The sequence below is a fragment of the Thamnophis sirtalis genome, unplaced genomic scaffold (genome assembly GCF_051295495.1).
Source record: "Thamnophis sirtalis isolate CommonGarterSnake01/CBP01778 unplaced genomic scaffold, rThaSir2_p1.2 scaffold_1, whole genome shotgun sequence".
Classification (NCBI taxonomy): Eukaryota; Metazoa; Chordata; class Lepidosauria; order Squamata; family Natricidae; genus Thamnophis; species Thamnophis sirtalis.
This window is the reverse complement of record NW_028261381.1, coordinates 127,120,683-127,144,283: the sequence shown is the minus strand read 5'-3', so window position 1 is coordinate 127,144,283 and position 23,601 is coordinate 127,120,683. Positions and strand designations below refer to the sequence as shown.

Below are 23,601 nucleotides of genomic sequence, written 5' to 3'. Positions count from 1 at the left end.
CCGCCGATTGGAGCTCTATTCTAAAAGACGAGAGGATGAGCTCATCCTCAACCAATGGGAGACCACCGTGGACAGCCACGGCGGTACAAGTTGCAGCCTACACCTGATTCCTCGGGTCGCTGCAGCTTTTACTCGGTCCGAGATGGATAGGGGCGTGGAAGGTCCCGTCTGTCTCACCTCCGTTCTTACTAGCCTCTCGGGGCCGTCAGCTCTGCAAGGTATTGGCGAGACTCGTGGATCTCCGTGAGGCCCACGTCCCACCCTGCGCCTTCTGGGACCACCTGTCTCCTTGCCGGTCCAGTCGCTCCGTCACGGGTTTGCATCATCTCCGGGATGAATCCAGTAACTGCAGCGCGATTTCATTGGTAATTCGGTCTCGGGGTGGAGTAGGCAGGGCTAGGCGAGGTCAGCTCCTCGTTCCCCTCCCGATGGCGAAAGCTCGTACAAGGCCGCCCGGTTGCTAAGCTTATGCCCGTGATTCTGCAATGCTAGTAATGGATGCTCCCTTCTAGCGGCGTCTTACTTAAAGCCCTTTGGGATGCCTGCAGCAGGTCAAGCCAGAAGGAGCTTCTCCACGAGAGCATCGGTGCCTGCACTGCGGGAACCCGAGGTCTTGTATAACTCCATCTTGGCTGGGGCGTCCAGCGGGAAAAGCAATCGGCCTTTATCCTATTAGACTGGTCTCAAGCCGTTAGCAGCTACCATTGCGTGTCTGCCTGACCTGGGTACAGGAATCCAAAGTAGCCGGTGGATTTGCTTCAGCTTCCTTGCAACGGGTAGGGGGATCACACCTGGACTGAGCCCATTCAGATAACCCCTGGCTGGCAGCAAAGAGTTAAACATCCTCTTCATTTCTTAGGGCCACTTACTGGTTGTTTGGGGTTTTCCTATGGGCAAATCATATAGCCCATAATAAGGAGTTGCTTGTTTATTTTAATTTTTGTTGCTACTTTGGTCCATTCAGTCAAGCAAATTTTAAGTAGTGTGATTCTTAGCCAACCCCATCCAGTGGTCTTAATGTTGCATCCCAGATATCAGATCTTAGCCACTTGCTGCTTCTTTCTCTAAAGAGGAGCTGTAAGCTTTTAGTTTAGTATCATTGATTGAAAAGTTGGTTAACAATGGCCCTTTTTATTACAATAATTATTTGTAATATAGATATTTGCAGATGCTGCAGATTTTAGTTGCCAGTGCAGTTTGATAGAATAAAAGAGTTGGAATAGCTTTAAATCTGGATTTAATTACTCTTCCCTCTTTTTTTTTAGACCTTTGGGGGCCTTGTTCATATTGCCCTGACAGCACCACTGGGTTTAGTTTACAGAAAAGTTCCCTATTTTTTCAGTCTTCAAAAGGGAATCTTTCTTCTATGGCGGCACTTCTTGTGACATGCAAAAAACCTATGTCGACAGTCATAGGTATATTTGTGGCCTTTCATATATAACCAAGGTACCATATTTTTCGGAGTATAAGATGCACCAAGATTTTGAAGAGGCAATTTTTTTAAAAAAAGGTTTTGCACTCTGCAGACCTCCCAAAAACAGCCCGTTTTGTCAAAAAAAAAAGGGCATGCATAGTGCTCCTGGGGGCTGGGGGGGGAAGCAAAAATGAGCAAAAAACAGGACATTTTTCGCTTATAGAGTGCTCCTGAGGGCTGGGGGGGGGAACGGCCTGTTTTCAGCTCATTTTTGCCCTCCCCAGCCCCCAGGAGCACTCTGGAAGCCTCCTAAAGGCTATGCACGGCCATTTTAGTGAAGGGGGCAGGATTTCGGAAGGCAAAAAATGTTGTATTCAGTGTATAAGACTCACCCAGATTTTCAGCCTCTTTTTTGAGGAAAAAAGGTGCGTCTTATACTTGTCTTATACGGTACATCTTTCCTCATTTCTACCCTGTATGGCTGATGCTCAGAGCAATTCAGCGGTAGTATTCTGCTGGTTCACCCTGGTTCAGGCGAACCGGTAGTGGCGGCGGCGGGAGGCTCCACCCACCTGCCCAGATGTCATCACAAAAGCTCTGCGCACGTGCAGAAGCACCACACACGAGCACACTCCCGGTTCTGAACCGGTTGCGAAGGTAATTTCATGCCCGGAGTAATTGTGCCTTTGTCTCATGCATTGCAGGATGTGGATGGTAACAATCTGTTGAGAATGGCTAATTCTTAAGGAGAGTATCCTTAAGATATTTTTTTGGGAAATGGATTCAGAGTCCTGTAACCGAGCTTTCTCCCAGGCCCGTGTATATCTTGAACAAATTCGAAGCCGGGTTGCACCAGGGAGTATTGACATACATGGTCCTGGGAAGCGCGACTACCTGGTGGATGCAGCTAAACAGATCCGCCTGGCTCTTGAACGGGATGTAAGTGAAGACTATGAAGAAGCATTCAACCACTACAAGAACGGTGTGGATGTGCTGCTCAATGGGGTGCAAGGTAAGATGGGGTTGTGAAGCATCCTGCAGAAGGTGGAGCTTGGAAGCAAGCAGATTGTTTGGTGGATTGTACTTGGTGGTGACTTACATGATTATCAAGGGTGAATTTCTTCTGTCGATTAATCTGTTTTTTTAGGATAGGTTCCAAATGACTCATCCAGGCAGATGAGTGTTACACCACTTTAAAGCACATAGTGATTCAGATCACTCTGTGTGGCAGTTTGGTCTATGCTAGTTCATAAAATTTTAGAAACGAGGAAAATTAAGTAATACAATCAGAGGAAAATGAGTGGACATATTGAAAACAAGCATATGTTTATTTTTCCTATTTGTTAGATGTATATCCCACCTTTATTTTGTAAACTCAAGGGAACGTATACAATGCTCTGTCCTTTTTTCTCCACAAAAACCCTCTGAAGTGGGTTGGGCTGAAGCGTTTGGCCCAAAGTCACTCAGCCAACTTTGCTGCTTAAAGAAGGCCTAGAACTCATAGGCTCCTGATTTCTAGGCCAGAGCCTTAACCATTGCACCATTTAAAGGATTTTGATGCTTTCTCAGTGTGGAAGTGTAATTTGTTGCTGTTTTTTAAATACTTTATTTATTTTATTCAATTTCTATATCCGCCCAACTCAACCAAGTGACTCTTGGTTATAGAATAGGATATATAAGTGGCTCAGAGTTCAACATGGCACAAAAGCCAAATAAATACACATAAAAAAACAAGGCCTCAATGTAAATTAATGCACATAACTCTTGACAGTGGATCCCAACAAGGAGCGCCGTGAAGCCGTGAAGAGGAAGATCACCCAATATCTAAAACGGGCAGAGGAGATCTTCAATTGCCATCTACAACGTAATTTGGGGAATGGCAATTCCACTGAAACGGTGAGAAACTGGAGTTGTGGAGTGTTATTAGGACTCTTTTGTTGTTGTTAGTCGTGAAGTTGTGTCTGACCCATTGCAACCCCATGGCAACGTGCCTCCAGGCCTTCCTGTCCTCTACCATCCTTTGGAGTCCATTTAAGCTCACGCCGATGGCTTCAGTGACTCCATCCAGCCACCTTATTCTCTGACGTCCCCTTCTTCTTTTGCCCTCAATCGTTCCCAGCATTAGGCTCTTCTCCAGTGAGTTCTTCCTTCTCATTAGGTGGCCAAAGTATCTGAGTTTCATCTTCAGGATCTGGCCTTCTAAAGAGCAGTCAGGGTTGATCTCCTCTAGGACTGACCAGTTTGATCACCTTGCAGTCCAAGGGACTCTCAGGAGTCTTCTCCAGCACCAGAGTTCAAAGGCCTCAATTCTTTGGTGCTCAGCCTTTCTTACGGTCCAACTTTTTAGGACTCTAGTAGAACCTTTAGTGTAGAGTTCCCCGACATTTACAGCTTTGCGGACTAGTGGATGGGGGGAATGGGGATGGTTCCGCACAAGGGGTCAGCAAGTGTGCATGGGTGTGTCCAACTCCATTTGCATGAGCGGCGGGCACACACACTTGGCTGCTGCTCGCACAAGTGGGGGATGCGGATGAGTGCGCTCACCCACCGCTTTCATGGCCATGTTCCAAACTGCTGATGGCCCAGTAGTGGGCTGCGACCTAGAGGTTGGGAATCTCTGTTTTAATGAGTCCAATGTTCGAAACATTTCTGGATGCAGAGAGAATTAAAGTAGAGCAGTTGTGGAAGAGAGGGGGACATGCCTTCAGAATGAAGGCTTTCTAGTATGAGAAGATGCTAGCCGTGATTTGAAAACTGAAGGGATCTAGTTTAAATCACTAGATCACTAGTGCCTCACAGGATAATCTGGTTAGATTGTAGATCCTCTATTCTTACATCCTGCCCAAAGCAGAATTTGCATACTCTACCAGACAAATAATTATCTCACCTTTGCTTAAAAACTTTTCTGCTACATTTTGGGTACACCCAGAAATGCAAAAAAATAAATAAATAGTTTTAAGTTTTTTTTTTAAAAAAAGAAAATTATTGTTCAGGTAGATATAGTATTTTAAACGAGGAGGTTGCATGGAGACAGAAATTCCATACTTATTGAGTGATATGCTGTTTGAGGTTTATTTTAATTTTATTTACTTATTTATATCCTAACCTTATTTTTATAAATAACTCAAGGTGGCAAACATATCCCTCACACCTTCCTCATTTTATTTTCCCCACAATGTCAACCCTGAGAGGTGGGTTGGGTTGAGAGAAAGTGACAGACCAAAGGTTGCCCAGCTGGCTTTCATGGCCAACATGGGCTTTGAAAACTCATGAGTTCTTGTTTTCTAGCTTGGTGCCAAAATCATTAGATCACACTAGCTCTCCATAATAATTACTGTTACTGTCCTTTTTTTTTTTGCTTGTACATCTCCCATCTCTTCTTTATAGATAATCCCAATTACATTAAATGTTAAATCCTGGACATTATAACACAACATAACATTTCTCCTAAATTATTCTGGATTCCTAAATTCAGTTTGGAATGTTTCTATTCATTTCTATTTTATCAGAATTCTCAGATGTACAGGAACATCTTACTTGAGGTTGTTAATATTGGGGCTGGAATTTTTATATTCAATTACTTTCTCAATTTTTAATCCATAACAGCAAGTCAAAAGCCTGCATAGGTGTGCTCAACCTATATTTGATTTGTGTGTGTGTCACATTATAACTATTATAAAGAGATCCTTGAGTTGAGCTTTAACTCCTGCTCATGTCATCCATGCAGTTCCCTTGGCAACAGTATTAAGTGGCTTCCTGCCACTGCCATCTTCTAACATGCCTTTTACAGACTCCTGAAAAGTCAACATTTCTGGGATTAAACAAGTGTAATGTTTTTGACTCACTTGTTTAATTGGATTCTCTTTATCTAGTTCTATGACGTTTGTGAAGAAAAAACATTTTAGATCGTACTTATGCAGAAACAATAAAAAATGTGTTCCCCAATCTTTTAAGTACCATTGTTAATTTTTTTTAAAGATAAAATTGTTGTTAAGAATTTTGATTATAAGTAAAATCTAATACGAACAAAACTTGAAGAAAAAAAATAGAAAGGAATAAAAAATGCAAGGAAAAAAGAAGAAAACAAAAAATAAGAATGTAATAAAAAAAGGAAAATATATAAAGAAGTTACTTCCAACTTTCATCACAACAAATATAAACAGATTCAGTTACTTCACCCCCTCTCAGGTTACAAACATTTATTTCTTCATCCCATATCCCATCTCTTAACCTCTCAACAAATCCATAAAATATCACCTTTTCAGTTCTCCCAAAGTTGCTTTTTGAAGAGGCAACTGGACATCCTGGTTTTTCTTTGAAGATGTTTTGCTTCTCATCCAAGAAGCTTCTTCAACTTCTTCACAGCTGAAGAAGCTTCTTGGATGAGAAGCTAAATGTCTTCAAAGAAAAACCAAAAAGTCCAGTTGCCTCTTGAAAAAGCACCTTTGGGACAACCACGACCTGGATGACTGAGAATCTCCATAAACTTTTCAGTTTTTGTGCCAGCAGAAAATCCATAAAGGATTTCCAGAACATATCTTGTTTTAACCTTAACCCAAGTTTATATTCCTTTTTACTTCTATTTTTTTTAATTCATTCAAATATAATTGATTTCTCTTCATTCCTTCTTTGTCCCATCTCACAAGACTTCTTCAAGGCTTTAACAAGCGTCTTTTGTAAATCCAATAAGAAATAATTATCTAGGTCACTTTTTTTGTAATTTTCCCTTTAAATTTTGAAACCTCAGTCAATTTCTTTTGTGGATCCTTTTCTAAGCCATTCTCTTGGACCACTTTTAAATAATATTGCTTTGGAGTATGGCATCCTCCCTACTCATAGCATAAAGTTTCATTATATGCTTTGTAAACTCTTAAATTGGGGAGGAATGGAATACTAGAGGTAGAGGAGATGATGGAAAATTTCTGCTGATGTTAATGAAACCTAACCACATGGCCACAGTCTTTTCCATGTGAGTCCTAGAATGCTTTTAACATTATGATTGATCAGTAACATTTGGAGCAAATTTGGGATTGGAAAGGTCAGTAAAGTTTAATTGCTATTAATTGTCTGACTCAATTTTGTACCACTTCAAATGAAGATGTGCTCCCTTTCTTATTGGTTGTAGGGTTACAGCAGTCTTCGCTTCCGTCCGATAAGGACACTCAGCACACCAGTGGAGAATCTCAAGCACTGTAAAGTAGTGGGAATAATTGATAAGGTAACTCATTGTTTATGCTGGAGATGTCTAGCTTCAGGCAATACAAATGTCCCAGAAGAGCAGCTGTAATATAGTTGTGACAGAAGCAGGTATGAATGGTCCTAAAGAACCAACAAGCAGTCCTAGAGAATTATACCAAATGTGTTTTCACACTGGAGCCTCATTAGAGCAGGACTATCAAACTCGCAGCCCACAGCCCCGATGCCTCATGCATTGGCCACACCCACACCCAGTTTAGTAAAGGGGGGGGAGTCATGATATGTCACGTGACATAATAAAGCTAGATTGACATCCCTGACTTTGAGGAAGACAGTCTAAGAAATAATCAACAACTGATCACAGATGGCAAACTCAACATCTGGAAAGTGAAGGAATTTTCCTTAGAGATTATCCGTTTGTCCAACATAAAAAGCTCAATAAGGCTGAGCAATTCTGAAATTGGATTGAAGAATCAAAAAATTAAGAGAAGCATGAGGATGAAATCTAAAGAGAAAGTAGTTGGTGGCAGATATTTCTAGCTGTAGAACAGAATCTCCAGTTGATATCAGGTAGTCCTCAATTTATGACCCCAATTGAGCTCAAAATTTCCATTGCTAAGCAAGGTGGTGGTTAAGCCCCATTGTACAACCTTTTTTGCCATGATTAAGCAAATCACTACAGTTGTGAATCATGCGTTTGTTGAATGAATTTAGCTTCCCCCATTGCCTTCGTTTGTCAGAAGCTCTGTAGGAAGATTGCAAATGATAATCCCACAATCCCACGATGCTGCAACTATTTGAATATATGCTGTTTGCCAAGCACTCGAAAGTTTGATCACATGACTGGGGGGGGGGGGGCGGGATACTGTGACAGTCATAAATGTGAGAATTGGTCACAAGTCACCTTTTTCAGTGCCATTGTAACTTCGGTCATTAAAAGAATGGTGGTAAATTGAGGACTACCTGTACTAACAGATTAATATAGGAGACTAATCATCCCATCCTGAGATGATGTTGATATATGTTGTGTATTGCTTATAGGTGCAAATAGTGCAGGATCCAGCTACTGGGGACACCTTTATATTGAAGGTATGTGGATTTCCCTTTTTCCATTCTCTTTTATGGTTCTAGATATGGCACCTCTGTGTAAGTAACATGAATTATTTTCTCTTGACTCTGTGTTTCTGGGACCATTGCAGAATAGGAGCATACTAAATGTTTTTTAAATGTGACCGTTTGGGCACTCTGGATTGTTCTGAGCACTGTGACTGAAACTTTTCTTTGCTGTTTGGATTTGGAGGGTTTTTGTTTTTGTTTTTAATCCAGCTGTGTCAGTACGGTAGCAGGAACTAATTGAGATAAGGGTGAGAATTTGGACCCATTTAATTTAATTTGGGCCTATTTTATTGGCCCGTAGCAATTTTGCCTATTGCAAAAAAAAGTCGTTGACGTCTCTTGTTCTGAAGGAAGTTATAAACAGATTGGTTTTCTGTCACATCAACTGATATATTCAACTTTAGTAATAGTATGAATTATGTTAGCTTAATATGTAAAATCTTCTACCTTTAATTTTGTTCATTAAAATTCATTAGTGCTGATGTCATATATGGCACCTCTCTCTATCAGGGATTGATTAATTGGAAGAAAGTGGCAGGAAGGGACATTTCCTGTTTTTCTTCTCCCTCCCACCCCCCTTTATGACTTTCTGTTCTTCTGATATTGTCCTGAGAGTTCTTTTAGATCTCTAGGGTAGCTTTCAAGAGGGAAACAGGAACTGTGAAGAGCACTTCCTCTAGAATAAGCCAAATTCCTCCAAGTGCTAGATTCAGAGGTGGTATTCAGCAGGTTCTGACCAGTTCTGGAGAACCGGTAGTGGAAATTTTGAGTATTTCAGAGAACTAATACATACCACCTCTGGCTGGCCCCACCCCTATCTATTCTCTGCCTCCCGAGTCCCAGTTGATCAGGAGGGAATGGGGATTTTACAGTATTCTTTCCCTGCCATGCCCACCAAGCCACGCCCACAGAACTGGTAGTAAAAAAAATTGAATCCCACCACTGGCTAGATTCATCCTTGTGAGAATATGGAAGAGGGAATGCATGTATGTAAGTATACATTTGCATCTTATTTACATGTTGATTGATATGATAGACTAGATAAAAAGGTTTGTTTATGAGAAGAAAGGTCCATGATTTGTAATATGGGCAAGTGAAGATGGTAATTGTTTGTAATTGCTGCAAAGATTAGAAGTCACTTTTTTAGATATAGGTAGTCCTCTATTTACAACCATAATTGGGATCAGAGGTTTTTTTTTGCTAAGCAAAGTGATTGTTAAGTGGGTCGGACCTGATTTTACAATCTTTTTTGATATGGTTTTTAAGCAAACCACTGCAGTTGTTAAGTAAATCATGTGATCGTTAAGGAAACCCAGTTTTTCCCATTAACTTTGTTGAAAGCAGGCTGAGAAAATTGCATGCAATGATCATGAGACATGAAGCCGTTGTTAATACATGCCAATTGCCAAATGCCTGAATTTTGACTCTGGGGATGCTGTAATGGTCATAAGTCATAATTTTGTTCAATGCCCTTGTAACTTCGAACGGTAAACAAATAGTTAAGATGAGGACTATCTGTATCTTCCTTTTTCTTTTCCTTTCTTTGTGATCTTTCATCTCTTTCATACAGCCATATGCCTCTGTATATTAATGATTCAACTGTGGAGGTAGTTAGCACCATCAAGTTTCTGGGTGTGCAGCTAATGAGTAGGTTAGTTTGGTCGCTCACCAATAGCAGTAGACTTATATACCGCTTCATAGGCCTTTCAGGCCTCTCTCGTTTACAGAGAGTCAGCATATTGCCCCCAACAATCTGGGTCCTCATTTTACCCACCTCGGAAGGATGGAAGACGCGTGCCAGAAGTGGCCCACAAAGCCATCTCTCTGGGCACACCAGCCATCGCCCATTGCTCTTCCAGGTTCTGACATGCACAGCTGGTCTTCTTGCACGCGGGAAGAACAGCTCCCTGGCATGCATGGAAACCGGAAGAGCAGCTCCCTGGCATGGATGTGCGCACCAGGAAACTGAGCTTCCTGTTTCCAGTGCTGCATGCACACCAGCCAGCTGGTCTTCATGTGTGCCAGAAACCAGAAGACCAGGTGACTGGCATGCATACGCACACCGGAAAGGGAAGCTCAGCTTCCCAGCACCGTCTATCCAGGACATGGCATATAAAAGCGCTGCTTGAGCAGAGTCTGGCGGATTGTCAAGGATGCTACACATCCTCTCCATGACCAGTTTTCCTTGTTACCTTCTGGGAGGAGGATTCACGGCATCTGAAGCAGCACATCCAAATTCAATCACAATTTTGTTCCATACAGTATCAACCTTGTGACCTGTTTGCTTTTTCTGCTACATATTCAAAATGGACATGGATTAATTTTGTGTGTGGGTGTGTGGGTGTGTGTGTAGCATGTATATATGTGTGCGGTGTGTGTATGCATGTGTGAGAGTGGGCAACAGAATTTCTTTTTTAATGTGTGCCAGCATGCTCACAGTAAAAAATGACTATCAAGGTTATCTGTCTTATCTTTTATTTTCTCTTTTATCCTTCTATACTTTCTTTTTTTATTTCTTTTATGTTTTTGAAGTTTTAAAAATATTTGTAAAATCTTCTTTTAATGAAAATTATTTTTTAAAAAGAGATAATATATTAGAAAAATTATGAAGGAATTCTGTAGTCCAGTGTTTCTCAACCTTGGCCACTTGAAGATGTCTGGATGTCAACTCCCAGAATTCCCCAGCCAGCGAATTCTGGGAGTTGAAGTCCAGACATCTTCAAGTAGCCAAGGTTGAGAAACAATGGTGTAGTCCATGTGGAATGGTGCCTTTAAAGGTCAACTTTCATCTATGCTTTTTGAAGAAGGAATAGTCAGAACAAGGATGGACTTTTAATCCCACTGGTAAACTTCTGGCCCAAGAAGATCCTTAGCTTATTTTTTCTGATACTATTTTCTTTTTATCAGAGTATTCCCAAATCCTATGTGGAGACCCGGGAAAGACAGACTATCATCCCACATGGAATCCCGTTTATGACAGAATTGCTGCGCTATTCTGTAAGTAAGGATTCCATCTTCCTCCACTTGGAACATGTGAAAGGTGAGTATTTATTGCTAGATATGTTGCATTCTTGATTCCATCTCCCAGATCTCTCTTTTCTAAAACTGTTGGGTAATTAACGTGTGAGAAATATGTCATATCATCTTTTCTGATTACTAAAAAGTGCTGTCAGGCTCCTTGAGTTTTTTTGCTACCATAAATTAATGTTTCTCCTCCTATAATAAATATAAGAAATTGAATATGGAGAGACCAGGTCCCATTGTCACTCTGCCGATAGCAGAAAGCAAGGTTGCAGCCCACATATAGGAAGATAACTCGTGAGCCTTCTGAATTCTGATTAATAATAGTGGCTGGTATTGGCAGGAATAATAGACGAAGCTAATAGAGATCTGGGTTTGCAGTGTTTCCAACTATTACTAGCTGGTACTTTTCTCCCTTTTTACAGGAGGAAACCTCTGGTCATATCTTGGCTCCCATCATGGTTCTGCCTCTGTCCGTTCTCCCTCGCTGAGTCCAAAGCTCACTTTGGATTTTGGGTATATCAGGGAAGAGAAGCACATAGAAAACCTTCATGAAACTGGTTCTGACTCTCAGCAGAGCTGCAAGATCTATCCTGAAAACAATAACGGCCCAATTCCTGTACCTGTAAATTGTCCCCTGTTGAAAAAAATGGACTGCTTGATGTCTATGAAACATTCATCCAGCCCTCTTTCTTCTAGAACCTCAAGTGACCACAGGTGGCATATTGAAAAGGCAGGTGGACCATGGAGGGAGAATCTAAGCACAACCCACCCCTTTCCTGGTGCTACAGAACCTACAAGCAAAACAGTACCTCAAGAACATAGTCAGCCACCCAGTCAGAGACAGACTTTCAGATCCTGTGATTCATTTATGACCATTGATGGCATTGGGAATGTATCTGGGAAAGAGATTCCTCAGCCAGAACCAAAGATACAAACAGGTGAAAGGTTTAGCTATACTGCCCCAGAGGGAACAAGAGGATACAACAAATCAAAGGGAGAAACGCCGTGGCAAAACCAGTTGTATCCTGGAACTCTTGAAGAGGACCACAGAGAGAAGATAGAAGCAAGAGAAGAAGACCCTTTTATGCAGAGGGCACCAATTCTTGATCATAAACATTTCAAAACCCAATCAACAATAGGATGGCATGGATCTTCAGTGGAACCAGTTGCCCAAAGCCATACCCCTGTCAGTTGGGTCATAAATGAGGAGCAGATCCAAGTTTGGGCAGCTGAATTGATTTTAGCTCTGGAAGGTCTCCACCAACAGGGAATCTTGTGCCAGGATCTCAACCCACGAAATTTGCTTTTAGATGAAACTGGTATGTTTTTCTTAAGACAGTACTGAAAGAAACTTTAGTCCATCGTGTGGGGCAGTGCAGTGATGGGTTCCGAGTGGTGCAGCCCAGTACGGGCATACCGGTGGCAGCTGGGAGCAGTGGCCACCGTACTAGAAAGGTGTTTCAGTGGGCCCGCCTGCCCACGTTCCTTACCTCTTTTTGAAGGAAACGGGCCAATTGCACACTCACGAACAGCATACGGCGCCTGTGCGACCTCGCCGAGAAGCTGGGGCATCGCAGGGCGGTGACGTGTGCGTGGTGGCATGCGCACGTGTGCACAGCACGCGTGCCCAAGGTGGACATCTGGCCCCATCGCAGCATACCGGTTGCGACGGGTTCCAGAACCCACCACTGGGGCAGTGATATGTGACTATTTAGAGTCATTTGGCTCATCTTTGTCTTTTTTCCTCTGACATAAAGAGAAACAATGATGAACTGCATGCATTATTGTATATTAAAATGGGGGCTTCAGATGTACACCTAGGATAAATTGAGTCATTCAATTTAAGAAATGGAAAAAGTGTTTGCTTGGCTTTGCAGTGCTAACTTTTGTGGTTGACATTCTTCATAGGTCACCTCCGTCTCACGTTTTTTGGCCAGTGGAGTGAGGTTGAGCCGCAGTGCAGCAGTCAAGCGGTAGATGATTTGTATTGTGCCCCAGGTATGGCTAAGAACTGTTTTAACCCTCCCTTTGATATCTGGGAAGGCTCCTATACAAAGTTGTTACACGGGAGGGAGAAGGCGGGGAGGGAATTAACAACAATGTATGTGGACTGCTTTATAGCAGCAGCACCCCCCCCCCAAACCTTTTGGGCACCAGGGATGGGTTCCATGGAGAGAGGTTTTCTGTGGGGTGGGGGTGGGGGCATAGTTTTGTGTGCTGCCTGCATCCCGCGGACGGAGCTTCACTTGTTTACACAGCTCGGCTTCTGGCATGCCGCGGCCTGGTGCTGATTCACGGACCAGGAGTTGGAGTCCCTGGCTTTATAGAACTGCTCCAAAAATATTTAGAAGTTTATTTATAAGGCTGCTCCAAAAATATTTAGCCTATTATAGGACTGTTTCAAAAATATTTAAATGTTTTGTCAATGTTGGGGTTTTTGTTTTTTTTACGTCTCAAGGTTTCAGTTTAAGTTCATGTGCTTGGTTGTTTTTGCAGAAGTGGGTGGAATTTCTGAACTGACAGAAGCCTGTGATTGGTGGAGTTTTGGAGCGCTGCTTTATGAATTATTGAATGGAGTGGTAAGTAGCCTGGAGACATTGAATCTAATTATATATTAAGATCCCAGAAAAATGGCTACCAATCGCACTAGCTAGAATGTAGCATCAACAGGAGCTCTAGGTCAAGGTGGGGAGCCTTTTATTGGACTGTTCTCCCTCCCTGCCTGATATGCTGGAGCACATTGCTGCATTGGTGGTGGAGTTCCTGAAAATGACTGTTCTAGAGGATTTCAACTTGCCTTCCCTGGAAGATGGGTCATAAGTGGCTCAGGCGTTCATGGTGACGATGGTCCATGATCTTAACCACGGTCATTCAGTGCCTAGGGCAGTGATGGCTAACCTTTGTTGGCTCCTGTGCAAAAAGCAGGGGGAGCGCAGGGGGGTCGTACGCGGGTGTGCCACACACATGCTATGCGCACAACCTTCCCCCCACACGCATGCCTGTGTGCGCCCCCCGCTTTTGGCATGGTTTTTTCACTCTCCCCAGACTCCAGAGGCTTCTAGGAGCTGGGGGAAGGCGAGAACAGCCCCCTCCAGAGGCCCTCCGGAGGCTTCAGGAGCTTCCCTGAAGCCTCCGGAGGGCGAAAAACGAACCTACGGGGAACCTGGAAGTTCGAGAATGGTGACTTCTGGTTGGTTCATAGGGCCGGTTTTTGCCCTCTGGAGCCTTCAGGGTAGGCTCGTCCATTCCCGAACTTCCAGTTTGCCTGGAGGGCCAGTTTTTTGTGCTCCGGAGGCTTCCTTTGAGGTTGAAAAACGGCCTCAAAAGAAGGCCGAAATCAGCTGGCCAGCGCGTGCATGCGCGTGCTGGAGCTGACAGGGCAACGCTTTGCGTGCCCTAACAAATGGCTATGTGTGCCACCTGTGGTACGCGTGCCATAGGTTCGCCATCATGGGTCTAGGACATACTGAGGTCACTCGTTACATCTGGTTTTTATCTTGGGGCAGTTGAAATGCAATCTAAGCTCCGGGACATTGAAAGCTGTCCCATCACGGTTGGATGGCAGATTGCGGTGAAGCTGTCTGTTTGGTGCCACAAGCCTTTGTATATAGGATGATCCCATTCAATTGGCCCTCTTGAGGTATCAAGTTTTCAGATGGCACTTGGGGAATTTTCCCAGCTGATGGCGGGTTGTTCCATTGAGGCTTTAGCGATTTGTTGCGCTACAGTAGAAATAATGGCCTTAGGCAGACTTGAACCTGCATGCCACTCCAAACTTCTAACTCTGGCAAGGAGGGGTCAGGGTGGAGGCAACGGCTTTTCAAGCCTCTCCAGGGAATTAAGCAGACCAAGAGTTAGCTAGAGTACCATCGGTGTACTGTGAGTGGTGGTTCTGACATAACATGAATGAGAGCCAACATTTGGGTCTACCCTAGGGCAATAAGAGCAGTAAAAGGTTGATATTTCTCCTTTGTTACTGTGTCTGCAGATTGCTGCCCAGTAGCCCACTTTAAATTGTTTGCGCCCCTACTGGGTAGGGATAGAAACAAGCTGTGAGCTGCGATGAATTCTCTAGGTATCTGAAGATAAAAGCACACTGATTTACTCAGATTTATGTTAGCTGGGCAGGCCAGAGATAGTTGAGGCTTTCTATAGCAAAACACTGGGATGAGTTTGACCCTGTGAAGGACAGGGTTATTTACAACCTCAACTTAGCCACTTGCACTCTGAACTCTTGCCCTTCCTGGTTGGTGAAAGCCTTCAGGAAGGTGACAGAGAGCTGGGTTGGGGTATTACTGAATGTGTCCTTGAGAGGTACTACTGCACTCTCTGAAGAAGCAATGGTACATCCCCTCCTCAAGAAGCCATCAATTGAGCCAGATGTGCTGAACTGTCAATCACTTCTTTAGAGGGAACATAGTGGAGAAAGTAGCTGGACTGCAGCAGCACCAGCCTTGGAAGAAATAGTGGATTATATTGACTTGTTTCAATCAGGTTTCTCACTTGGGTTTAGCACAAAGTTTACCGTATTTTCACCCATATAACCCGCGGGTTATATGCGTTTTTTACATGCACAGCGCCCCCCTGCGGGGTATAAAAGTGGGCGGGGTATACGCAAAATATTTTACACAGATTAACTACCGGTAAAGGGAGAGCTTGGGACCACCACTTTCCTCGCGGCAGTGGGCTGGCTCGGCGGCTCGGGCTCCTTTTCTCCCTTTTCCTGCTTGGGTTTCGGGACGCCTTCGTGAAAACCCCACCCCTGGCTATGGGCGAAGTGACCAGGAAGAAGCAGGAGGTGAGAGGAAGCCCAGATTCTGCAGCCCCTCGCCTTCTCTGGGCTTGGAAGCAGGAAGGGAAGGGGAGGAGGCGGCGGCGCGGCTGTGGCTCCGTTTTCACACACACACACACACCCCTCCCTTCTTCTGCTTTGCTCTGTGAAAGGGCTTCACTGCCGAAGCATTTTGGTTTTAAAAAAAAAACACCGTCCCTTTCTCTCTCCAGTTAACAGGGCCAACCCAAGTGGTGCATTTTATCTGGGAGACGCCACGCAACGAGGGAATCTCCTTTTGGGGGGGGGGGGTGTGAGACGCTGACAGAAAAAGGGCAAGCAGTGGCCGTGTGAGGCGGCCTTGAGAGCTCCAAACGACCTACCGTACTGGCTGGCGAGGTTAGTTCTCTAAAGGCCGTTGAAAGCTCCGGGGAAACCCCTTTTTCCGCCCTCGGAGCCCCCGGTGCTTCCTCAACCCCCCCACACTTTTTCCTCTTTGGTTCACCCCACCCCCGCCCTCAAGGGCCCGGGACTCTGGGAAAGTGTGCAGCTGGGGGGCTGGGGAGGAGAGAGCGTCTACCGTTCCTCACGGGAGGCACTTCGAGCCCCACCGTATCTGAGAGGCTCTTAGTCGTCGTGTGGGAGAGGAGAGAAAGGTTAAAATGTTTTTGAAACATAAAAAGAATCCTTTGTGGGCAAACTTAAAGCTGCTGGGCTGCACGGGCTTGCTGTAAATTGAGGGCATGTTTTGCCTTTATTTATTTTGCCGCCTCCCCTTCCCTTCCTCGGAGGGGAACGCTCGGAGCAAAAGGGACCCCCGCCTCGTTAAAGCCGCATCCGACGCTTCACCTACAAACGATCCCGATTCTCCCGCGTCCTTCCTTCCTTCCCTCCCTTCAATGTACCGTACTCTTCCTATAAAGAGAAGGGAAGCGTGAACAAACTCCGGGCAGGAGATGGGCTCGCGTAGAGGTACCAGAAGTTTAACCGTTTCACCTAAGCCACAGCTCGTCCTCTCTTGGGACAGCCTTCCGCCGACATTAAAACGATGCGTGAACTTGCGAACAACTGTGGCAGGCACGGAAGGGAGGGAGGGAGGGAGCGAAAAAAGAAGCGAGAAACGGATATTTTCTCCCTCTCGTGAAGGGGGGAGGATCTGGTGCTTTCCGGCTCGGGCTCCTTTTCTCCCTTTTCCTGCTTGGGTTTCGGGACGCCTTCGTGAAAACCCCACCCCTGGCTATGGGCGAAGCGACCAGGAAGAAGCAGGAGGTGGGAGGAAGCCCGGATTCTGCAGCCCCTCGCCTTCTCTGGGCTTGGAAGTCTGGCAGGAAGGGAAGGGGAGCAGGCGGCGGCGCGGCCGTGGCTCCATTTTCACACACACACACACCTCCCTTCTTCTGCTTTGCTCTGTGAAAGGGCTTCACTGCTGAAGCATTTTGGTTTACAAAAAAAAAACATCGTCCCTTTCTCTCTCCAGTTAACAGGGCCAACCCAAGTGGTGCATTTTATCTGGGAGACGACACACACACACACACACACACGACACGTGCGGCAGGAGGAGCGGCGTCCTCCGCGCTCTCGGCTGCCACAAACGCCACGCAACCAGGGAATCTCCTTTTGGGGGGGGCAAAGCAGGGCAGTTTCTCGCCGTTCTGCGAAGCTGGGAAAGGATGCGGGAGTTTCCTTCTTCTTCCTGCCCCCCTCCGTCTCCCCGCTGCCACCTTTCAGTCTCCCCAGCCTCGTCCGGGAGAAGCGGCTTGGTGGCGTCTTCCTTTCGTACCCCGGTGCGCCTCCCTCGCCACCGCAAGTCGCCTTTTGCCCCCCCCACCCAAATAATAATACTAAATAAGCAGGTGCGCCGCTTGGGCTGGCTTGGCTTCTCGGTTAGATAAGACCAGCCGGTGCCCCCCCTTTTTTTTGCCGGTTTATTTCGTCGTCATCCGCCAACCCCAGAAATCCGTGCAGTTCGAAAGCTGAGCGAGGCGAACGACCCCGGCGAGGGTAGCAGTAGTGTCTGAAGAAGAAGCCTCCCCTTCGCAAAGGCTCTTCGGCTTCAGGCAGCCAGCGGCTTCACGAGAGGGAGAAATCCGTTGTTATTTTTTTGCTCCCTTCTGGCGAAGAGCCTCTCAGATACGGCGGTGCCTCCCGTGAGGAACGGTAGATGCTCTCTCGCCTGCCAGAAGGGAGCAAAAAAATAACAACGGATTTCTCCCTCTCGTGAAGGGGGGAGGAATCTGGTGCTTTCTCTGCTCCTTTGTTATTTTTTTGCTCCCTTCTGGCAGGCGAGAGGCTCTTAGTCGCCGAGCGGAGAAAGCACCAGATTCCTCCCCCCTTCACGAGAGGGAGAAATCCGTTGTTATTTTTTTGCTCCCTTCTGGCGAAGAGCCTCTCAGATACGGCGGTGCCTCCCGTGAGGAACGGTAGATGCTCTCTCGCCTGCCAGAAGGGAGCAAAAAAATAACAACGGATTTCTCCCTCTCGTGAAGGGGGGAGGAATCTGGTGCTTTCTCTGCTCCTTTGTTATTTTTTTGCTCCCTTCTGGCAGGCGAGAGGCTCTTAGTCGCCGAGCGGAGAAAGCACCAGATTCCTCCCCCCTTCACGAGAGGGAGAAATCCGTTGTTATTTTTTTGCTCCCTTCTGGCGAAGAGCCTCTCAGATACGGCGGTGCCTCCCGTGAGGAACGGTAGATGCTCTCTCAGCGTCTGAAGAAGAAGCCTCCCCTTCGCAAAGGCTCTTCGGCTTCAGGCAGCCAGCGGCTTCGTTTTCATTCCTTGCCCTTTCCAATTGTCAAGCTTTTTGCCTCATTCTTCCTACTTCCCACGGAGAAGTAGGAAGAATGACTTGACTTCCACAGGACTTCTTCTCGTTCAAACACACACAAACACACAAGCACGCGCGCACACACACACACAAAACACAGAGGCGGGGACGCGGGTCGAGTGCCTCAAGATATCCCCACCTAGCAGCCTTTTCAGGGGAGGGAGTGGGGGGATCGGGACTTCTACGTATCTCTAATTAGGCTGGCTTTGAAGACCTATTCAGCCCGTCTGAAAGGCTCTGAAGATAACCGGGGTAGGCTTTTAAGGCACCTCCACCCTCTTCAACTCCTCCCCCCCTCCCTCATACACACATAAAGTGTCCCGCTTTGCCTTCCTTCTCCCCCCCCCCCAAACGTGTCTGCTGCTTCAGCTTCACATGCCTCAACTCTGTTCCAGCTGCATAATTTTGGTTTAGGACCCAGGGCTGCTTCTTCTTTTTTTTTTTAAGGAGAGGTGATATGTGTGTGTGTGTGTGTCTCCTTTATCGTAGGAAACGTTTTTCGTTTCCTACGATAAAGGAGACACACACACACACACATATCACCTCTCCTTAAAAAAAAAAAGAAGAAGAAGAAGAAAAAGCCCTGGGTCCTAAACCAAAATTATGCAGCTGGAACAGAGTTGAGGCATGTGAAGCTGAAGCAGCAGACACGTTTGGGGGCGGGGGGTGGGAAGGAAGGCAAAGCGGGACACTTTATGTGTGTATGAGGGAGGGGGGGAGGAGTTGAAGAGGGTGGAGGTGCCTTAAAAGCCTACCCCGGTTAAGGAGTTTTACTTCTCCGTGGGAAGTAGGAAGAATGAGGCAAAAAGCACTTGAACCTTTAAGCTCCATAAACCTCAGAAACGTTTCCTACGATAAAGGAGACACACACACACACACATATCACCTCTCCTTAAAAAAAAGAAGAAGAAGAAGAAAAAGCCCTGGGTCCTAAACCAAAATTATGCAGCTGGAACAGAGTTGAGGCATGTGAAGCTGAAGCAGCAGACACGTTTGGGGGGGGGGGGAAGGAAGGCAAAGCGGGACACTTTATGTGTGTATGAGGGAGGGGGGAGGAGTTGAAGAGGGTGGAGGTGCCTTAAAAGCCTACCCCGGTTATCTTCAGAGCCTTTCAGACGGGCTGAATAGGTCTTCAAAACCAGCCTAATTAGAGATACGTAGAAGTCCCGATCCCCCCCACTCCCTCCCCTGAAAAGGCTGCTAGGTGGGGATATCTTGAGGCACTCGACCCGCGTCCCCGCCTCTGTGTTTTGTGTGTGTGTGTGCGCGCGTGCTTGTGTGTTTGTGTGTGTTTGAACGAGAAGAAGTCCTGTGGAAGTCAAGTCATTCTTCCTACTTCTCCGTGGGAAGTAGGAAGAATGAGGCAAAAAGCTTGACAATTGGAAAGGGCAAGGAATGAAAACGAAGGGAGAAGTTGGGGGGTTGGTTGGTTTTTCTTCTCCCTACGATAAAGGAGCCGGATTCTCCCTTCCTGCCATTTGTTCTTTGCCAGGGAATTCAACGCTTTGCCTGCAAGGATCGTGGGAGAAATGGGGGATTTTACGGGGAGAAGGACTCTGGTTCATCTCAATGGGCAGAAAGTAAGAGGGAGGGACCCTTCCTCCCTCCCTTCCATCTACCTTATTTTATTTTATTGAATTCCGTGGGAGGAAAAGCTCTCCTAGCCCCGCTCTGAAGTGAAGGAGTGCGGTATATTCTTCCACGCTACGGCAGCCCTGAAGGGCCGGGAGATATTTGGGCAGCTCTCGTTTCAGTTCTACGGGCGAGGAGATGGGGGAATCGGGAAGGTTTTCACGAAGGCGTCCCGAAACCCAAGCAGGAAAAGGGAGAAAAGCAGGCTTCCTCCTCCGTTTCTTTAGCCCCCACCGATCTCAGCTGTTTCCCTTCTGCGTTCCTCCAACTCCCCCCCCCGCGTGAGCAGGCTTCCTCCTCCGTTTCTTTAGCGCGCCCCCCCCATCTCAGCTGTGTTTTTTTTTTAAACCAAAATGCTTCGGCAGTGAAGCCCTTTCACAGAGCAAAGCAGAAGAAGAAGCCGCACCGCCGCCTGCTCCCCTTCCCTTCCTGCCGGACTTCCAAGCCCAGAGAAGGCGAGGGGCTGCAGAATCCGGGCTTCCTCCCACCTCCTGCTTCTTCCTGGTCGCTTCGCCCAGAGCCAGGGGTGGGGTTTTCACGAAGGCGTCCCGAAACCCAAGCAGGAAAAGGGAGAAAAGCAGGCTTCCTCCTCCGTTTCTTTAGCCCCCACCGATCTCAGCTGTTTCCCTTCTGCGTTCCTCCAACTCCCCCCCCCCCGCGTGAGCAGGCTTCCTCCTCCGTTTCTTTAGCGCGCCCCCCCCCCCGATCTCAGCTGTGTTTTTTTTTTAAACCAAAATGCTTCGGCAGTGAAGCCCTTTCACAGAGCAAAGCAGAAGAAGGGAGGGGTGTGTGTGTGTGTGAAAACGGAGCCACAGCCGCGCCCCCGCCTCCTCCCCTTCCCTTCCTGCCGTTTCTTCCCCCCCCCCCCCCCCATCTCAGCTGTTTCCTTCTCCCGTACTCGTCGCGGGTTATATGCGTGGGCGGGGTATACGGAAAATATTTTACACGATCCTGAAAACCTGCGGGTTATTCGCGTGGGCGGGTTATTTGCGTGGGCGGGTTATATGGGTGAAAATACGGTACATTGATCTTGCCCATGGATGATCTCTGGTAGACTGGGACAGGTAAAGCTCCCTCCTGACCCTGCTTGTCCTTTCAGCAGCTCTTGATACCATCAGTCATTGTTTTGAGCAGGAGAAGCATTTCTTAGAAAGACCGTTGGACTTACCTGAATAGTTGTTCTCTGTGTGCTGCGGGAGAACGATGAAAACAAATCACAAAAATAACAGGCAACATCACATATACTACGTGAATACATGAAAATAAACAAGCACAGACTGAAGTACTGTAGCAGTGTCTAAAACTCTGCTAGATTAGTGCTAATCTCATACTCTCACCTGCTCATTTTTATTTTTATTTATTAATTTTTTATGCCGCTCATCTCGTCTGTAAAGTGACTCTGGACAGCACATGCACTAACCTTGCATAAACTGAATTTTTGTTTGCATTAAATGTCAAATGATTTGCAGTAAACAGAATGTTGCATTATTTAAACTCATGTTAATCATGATTTAGCTGCACAAGTACTATAAGTGTACCAAGTGTCTGCACTTGAGATCTTCTTACTGGTAGTTGTTAATTTTGTTAATACATTGTCACCTTTAGTGAGTGCTATAGTAAATATATTGTCTTATAAGCAAAGCAGCTAATAATTTCTAAATAGCCCCACTTCTTTTTCAGACTTTATCGCTGAATCATCCCTCAGGGATTCATCCATACACCCAGATCTATCTTCCAGAAAAGCTCAGCCAGTCTGCTTCATCACTACTCTCAGAGGTGAGGTTGAGGTTGCTATTCAAGCATGGGAAGTGCAAGAGTAGCAAGAAATAAATGTTTTGCATGTAGTGCAATTCTGAATTACAATTTTATTTTTTTTAGCTGCTGCAGTATGATCCGAAGCAACGTTTGGGCTCTGGTGCAAATGGTGCGAGCAAGATTAAGTCACACATTTTTTTCAATTCGATTCAATGGAATAAGATGGTTGCAAACTAAGTTCTAAATGCAAGGGATGGTGGAAGAAGTATGCTTGATGGAACACCAAATTGAGTAGTTTGTCGAATTGTGCTCCAAATGATCCACATCCATTGAAAAGCACTTGTTCCTACAAGATGAATGAATCTGAGACACCAGCACTGCTGTCGCCTAGGGAAGAATCCACAGAATTGGGCCGGGATCTGCATGCTCAAAAGAAGTCAAAAGGACACTTCTGTTCTTTTTCTTCTTCCTAATTGTGTGCCACAGCAGCTTCATAAAAATCCTAGGCACCTCAAGTTTCCTATAAGGCAGTGATGACCAATTTGGAGCCCTAAAGATGTCCAATGTAACCCAAATAGAAATTGAAGTCAAGCATCCTACCCTTGAAGTAAGTTCTGGCACTTCAAAGACCAAATCTGATGTACTTCACAATAGTATAAGTAGGGATCTCCTTGTTTTATCCTACTTGATAGATTTTTTCCCCAAACCAAATATGAGGAGATAACCTTATGTTGTATTTTATCATTTCTGTATCTCGTGTTTAGTTCAACTTTCCGAGGGTTATCTAATTTTTTCGTGCATAGATTTGCCCTATAAAATGTTCATATTTTTCCACCCCATTTTTTATTTGGTGTTACAACTTTTGCAGGTTAGTGGTGCATTTTTGTAAATGTACCACAAGGGGGACATTTTCAGTAAGTTTTATGTGCTTGTATTTCCCCTTCAAAAAAAACATGACTTATTTGTAGATCTGACACAACCTTTTACCTAGCAAGGAATTGAGGAAAAGACTCTTCTTTGGACTTCTGTGGATTATCCAATGTCTTGTCTCTGACTATTGTAACATCAATAAAACAACTGGAGCACAAGGACTTATGTGAATTTTTAGAAATGTTGCCACCTGCCACAAATAAGGTTTTCAAGCAAGGCCTAGGTTGGGCCGAAACCAGAAAAGCCACACTGATACTACAGTTCCAGCAGGACTCTTTGTCCAAGGAATGGCCAGCTTTGGCACATGCATGAAAGTGGTCATGCTGACCGGACATGTTACAGAGCATACACAAATGCTGAATGCTGAATGGACAAGATTTGAATCAAGGGAAAAATCTCCTCCCTCAAACAGAAAACAGAAAGAGGTTCTGGTTAATCTTAGAAAATACTTGCAATATGATTGATTCACTTAATACTAAAATAATTTAGAGTACAGCACATGCTAAATTGTGCCTAGACTAGAGAGTGTGGCACATTATTTTTCTAATGACATTTTTCTTCACGCACATATTGAGTTCTTTAATATGAATCTCTAAATAAGACCAATAGGCATTTGTTGGACCAGTAGCTGAGGGTTAGCACACATAAGTCAAGCACATTACAGTTTACTTGTTCATGTTAAAACAGAACACACTAATTAAGCCATATTTAAATTCCCTGGGGAAAAGCCAAGTCTCAAGCCCAATAAGTCAACACAACTGTATTCAGTTATTTTACTTTTGTGAAATTTCAGCAGCTCAAGATTTCTCCTTTAATTGGCTCATCTGGTTCGACTTTAGAGCCAAGTGCAGCAACAATTCTCAAGAGCTGCCTGTGGAACATTGAATTTTCCTTCTATGAAAGGCTGGAAAGACTTTTCTAATCAGCAAAGTGAAAATCAGAA

At 45.4% G+C, this 23,601-nt stretch overlaps 1 protein-coding gene across 2 annotated transcripts; it reads left to right on the top strand.

The window, feature by feature from the left end:
• The first annotated feature begins 230 nt into the window (after window positions 1-230).
• On the top strand, window positions 231-22,828 carry RPS6KL1 (ribosomal protein S6 kinase like 1). 2 transcript variants are annotated; one of them, XM_087724288.1, is made up of 11 exons: window positions 231-365; window positions 2,119-2,426; window positions 3,186-3,310; window positions 6,540-6,632; window positions 7,652-7,699; window positions 10,634-10,766; window positions 11,173-12,069; window positions 12,659-12,748; window positions 13,247-13,329; window positions 21,654-21,749; window positions 21,852-22,828. In XM_087724288.1, the coding sequence occupies exons 2-11, from the start codon at window positions 2,192-2,194 to the stop codon at window positions 21,963-21,965; spliced, it is 1,914 nt and encodes a 637-aa protein (XP_087580414.1). In that variant the 5' UTR covers window positions 231-365; window positions 2,119-2,191; the 3' UTR covers window positions 21,966-22,828. The 2 variants fall into 2 exon arrangements, with proteins under 2 accessions (XP_087580414.1, XP_087580423.1); XM_087724297.1 differs by lacking the exon at window positions 231-365 and adding an exon at window positions 434-776.
• Window positions 22,829-23,601: the final 773 nt, after the last annotated feature.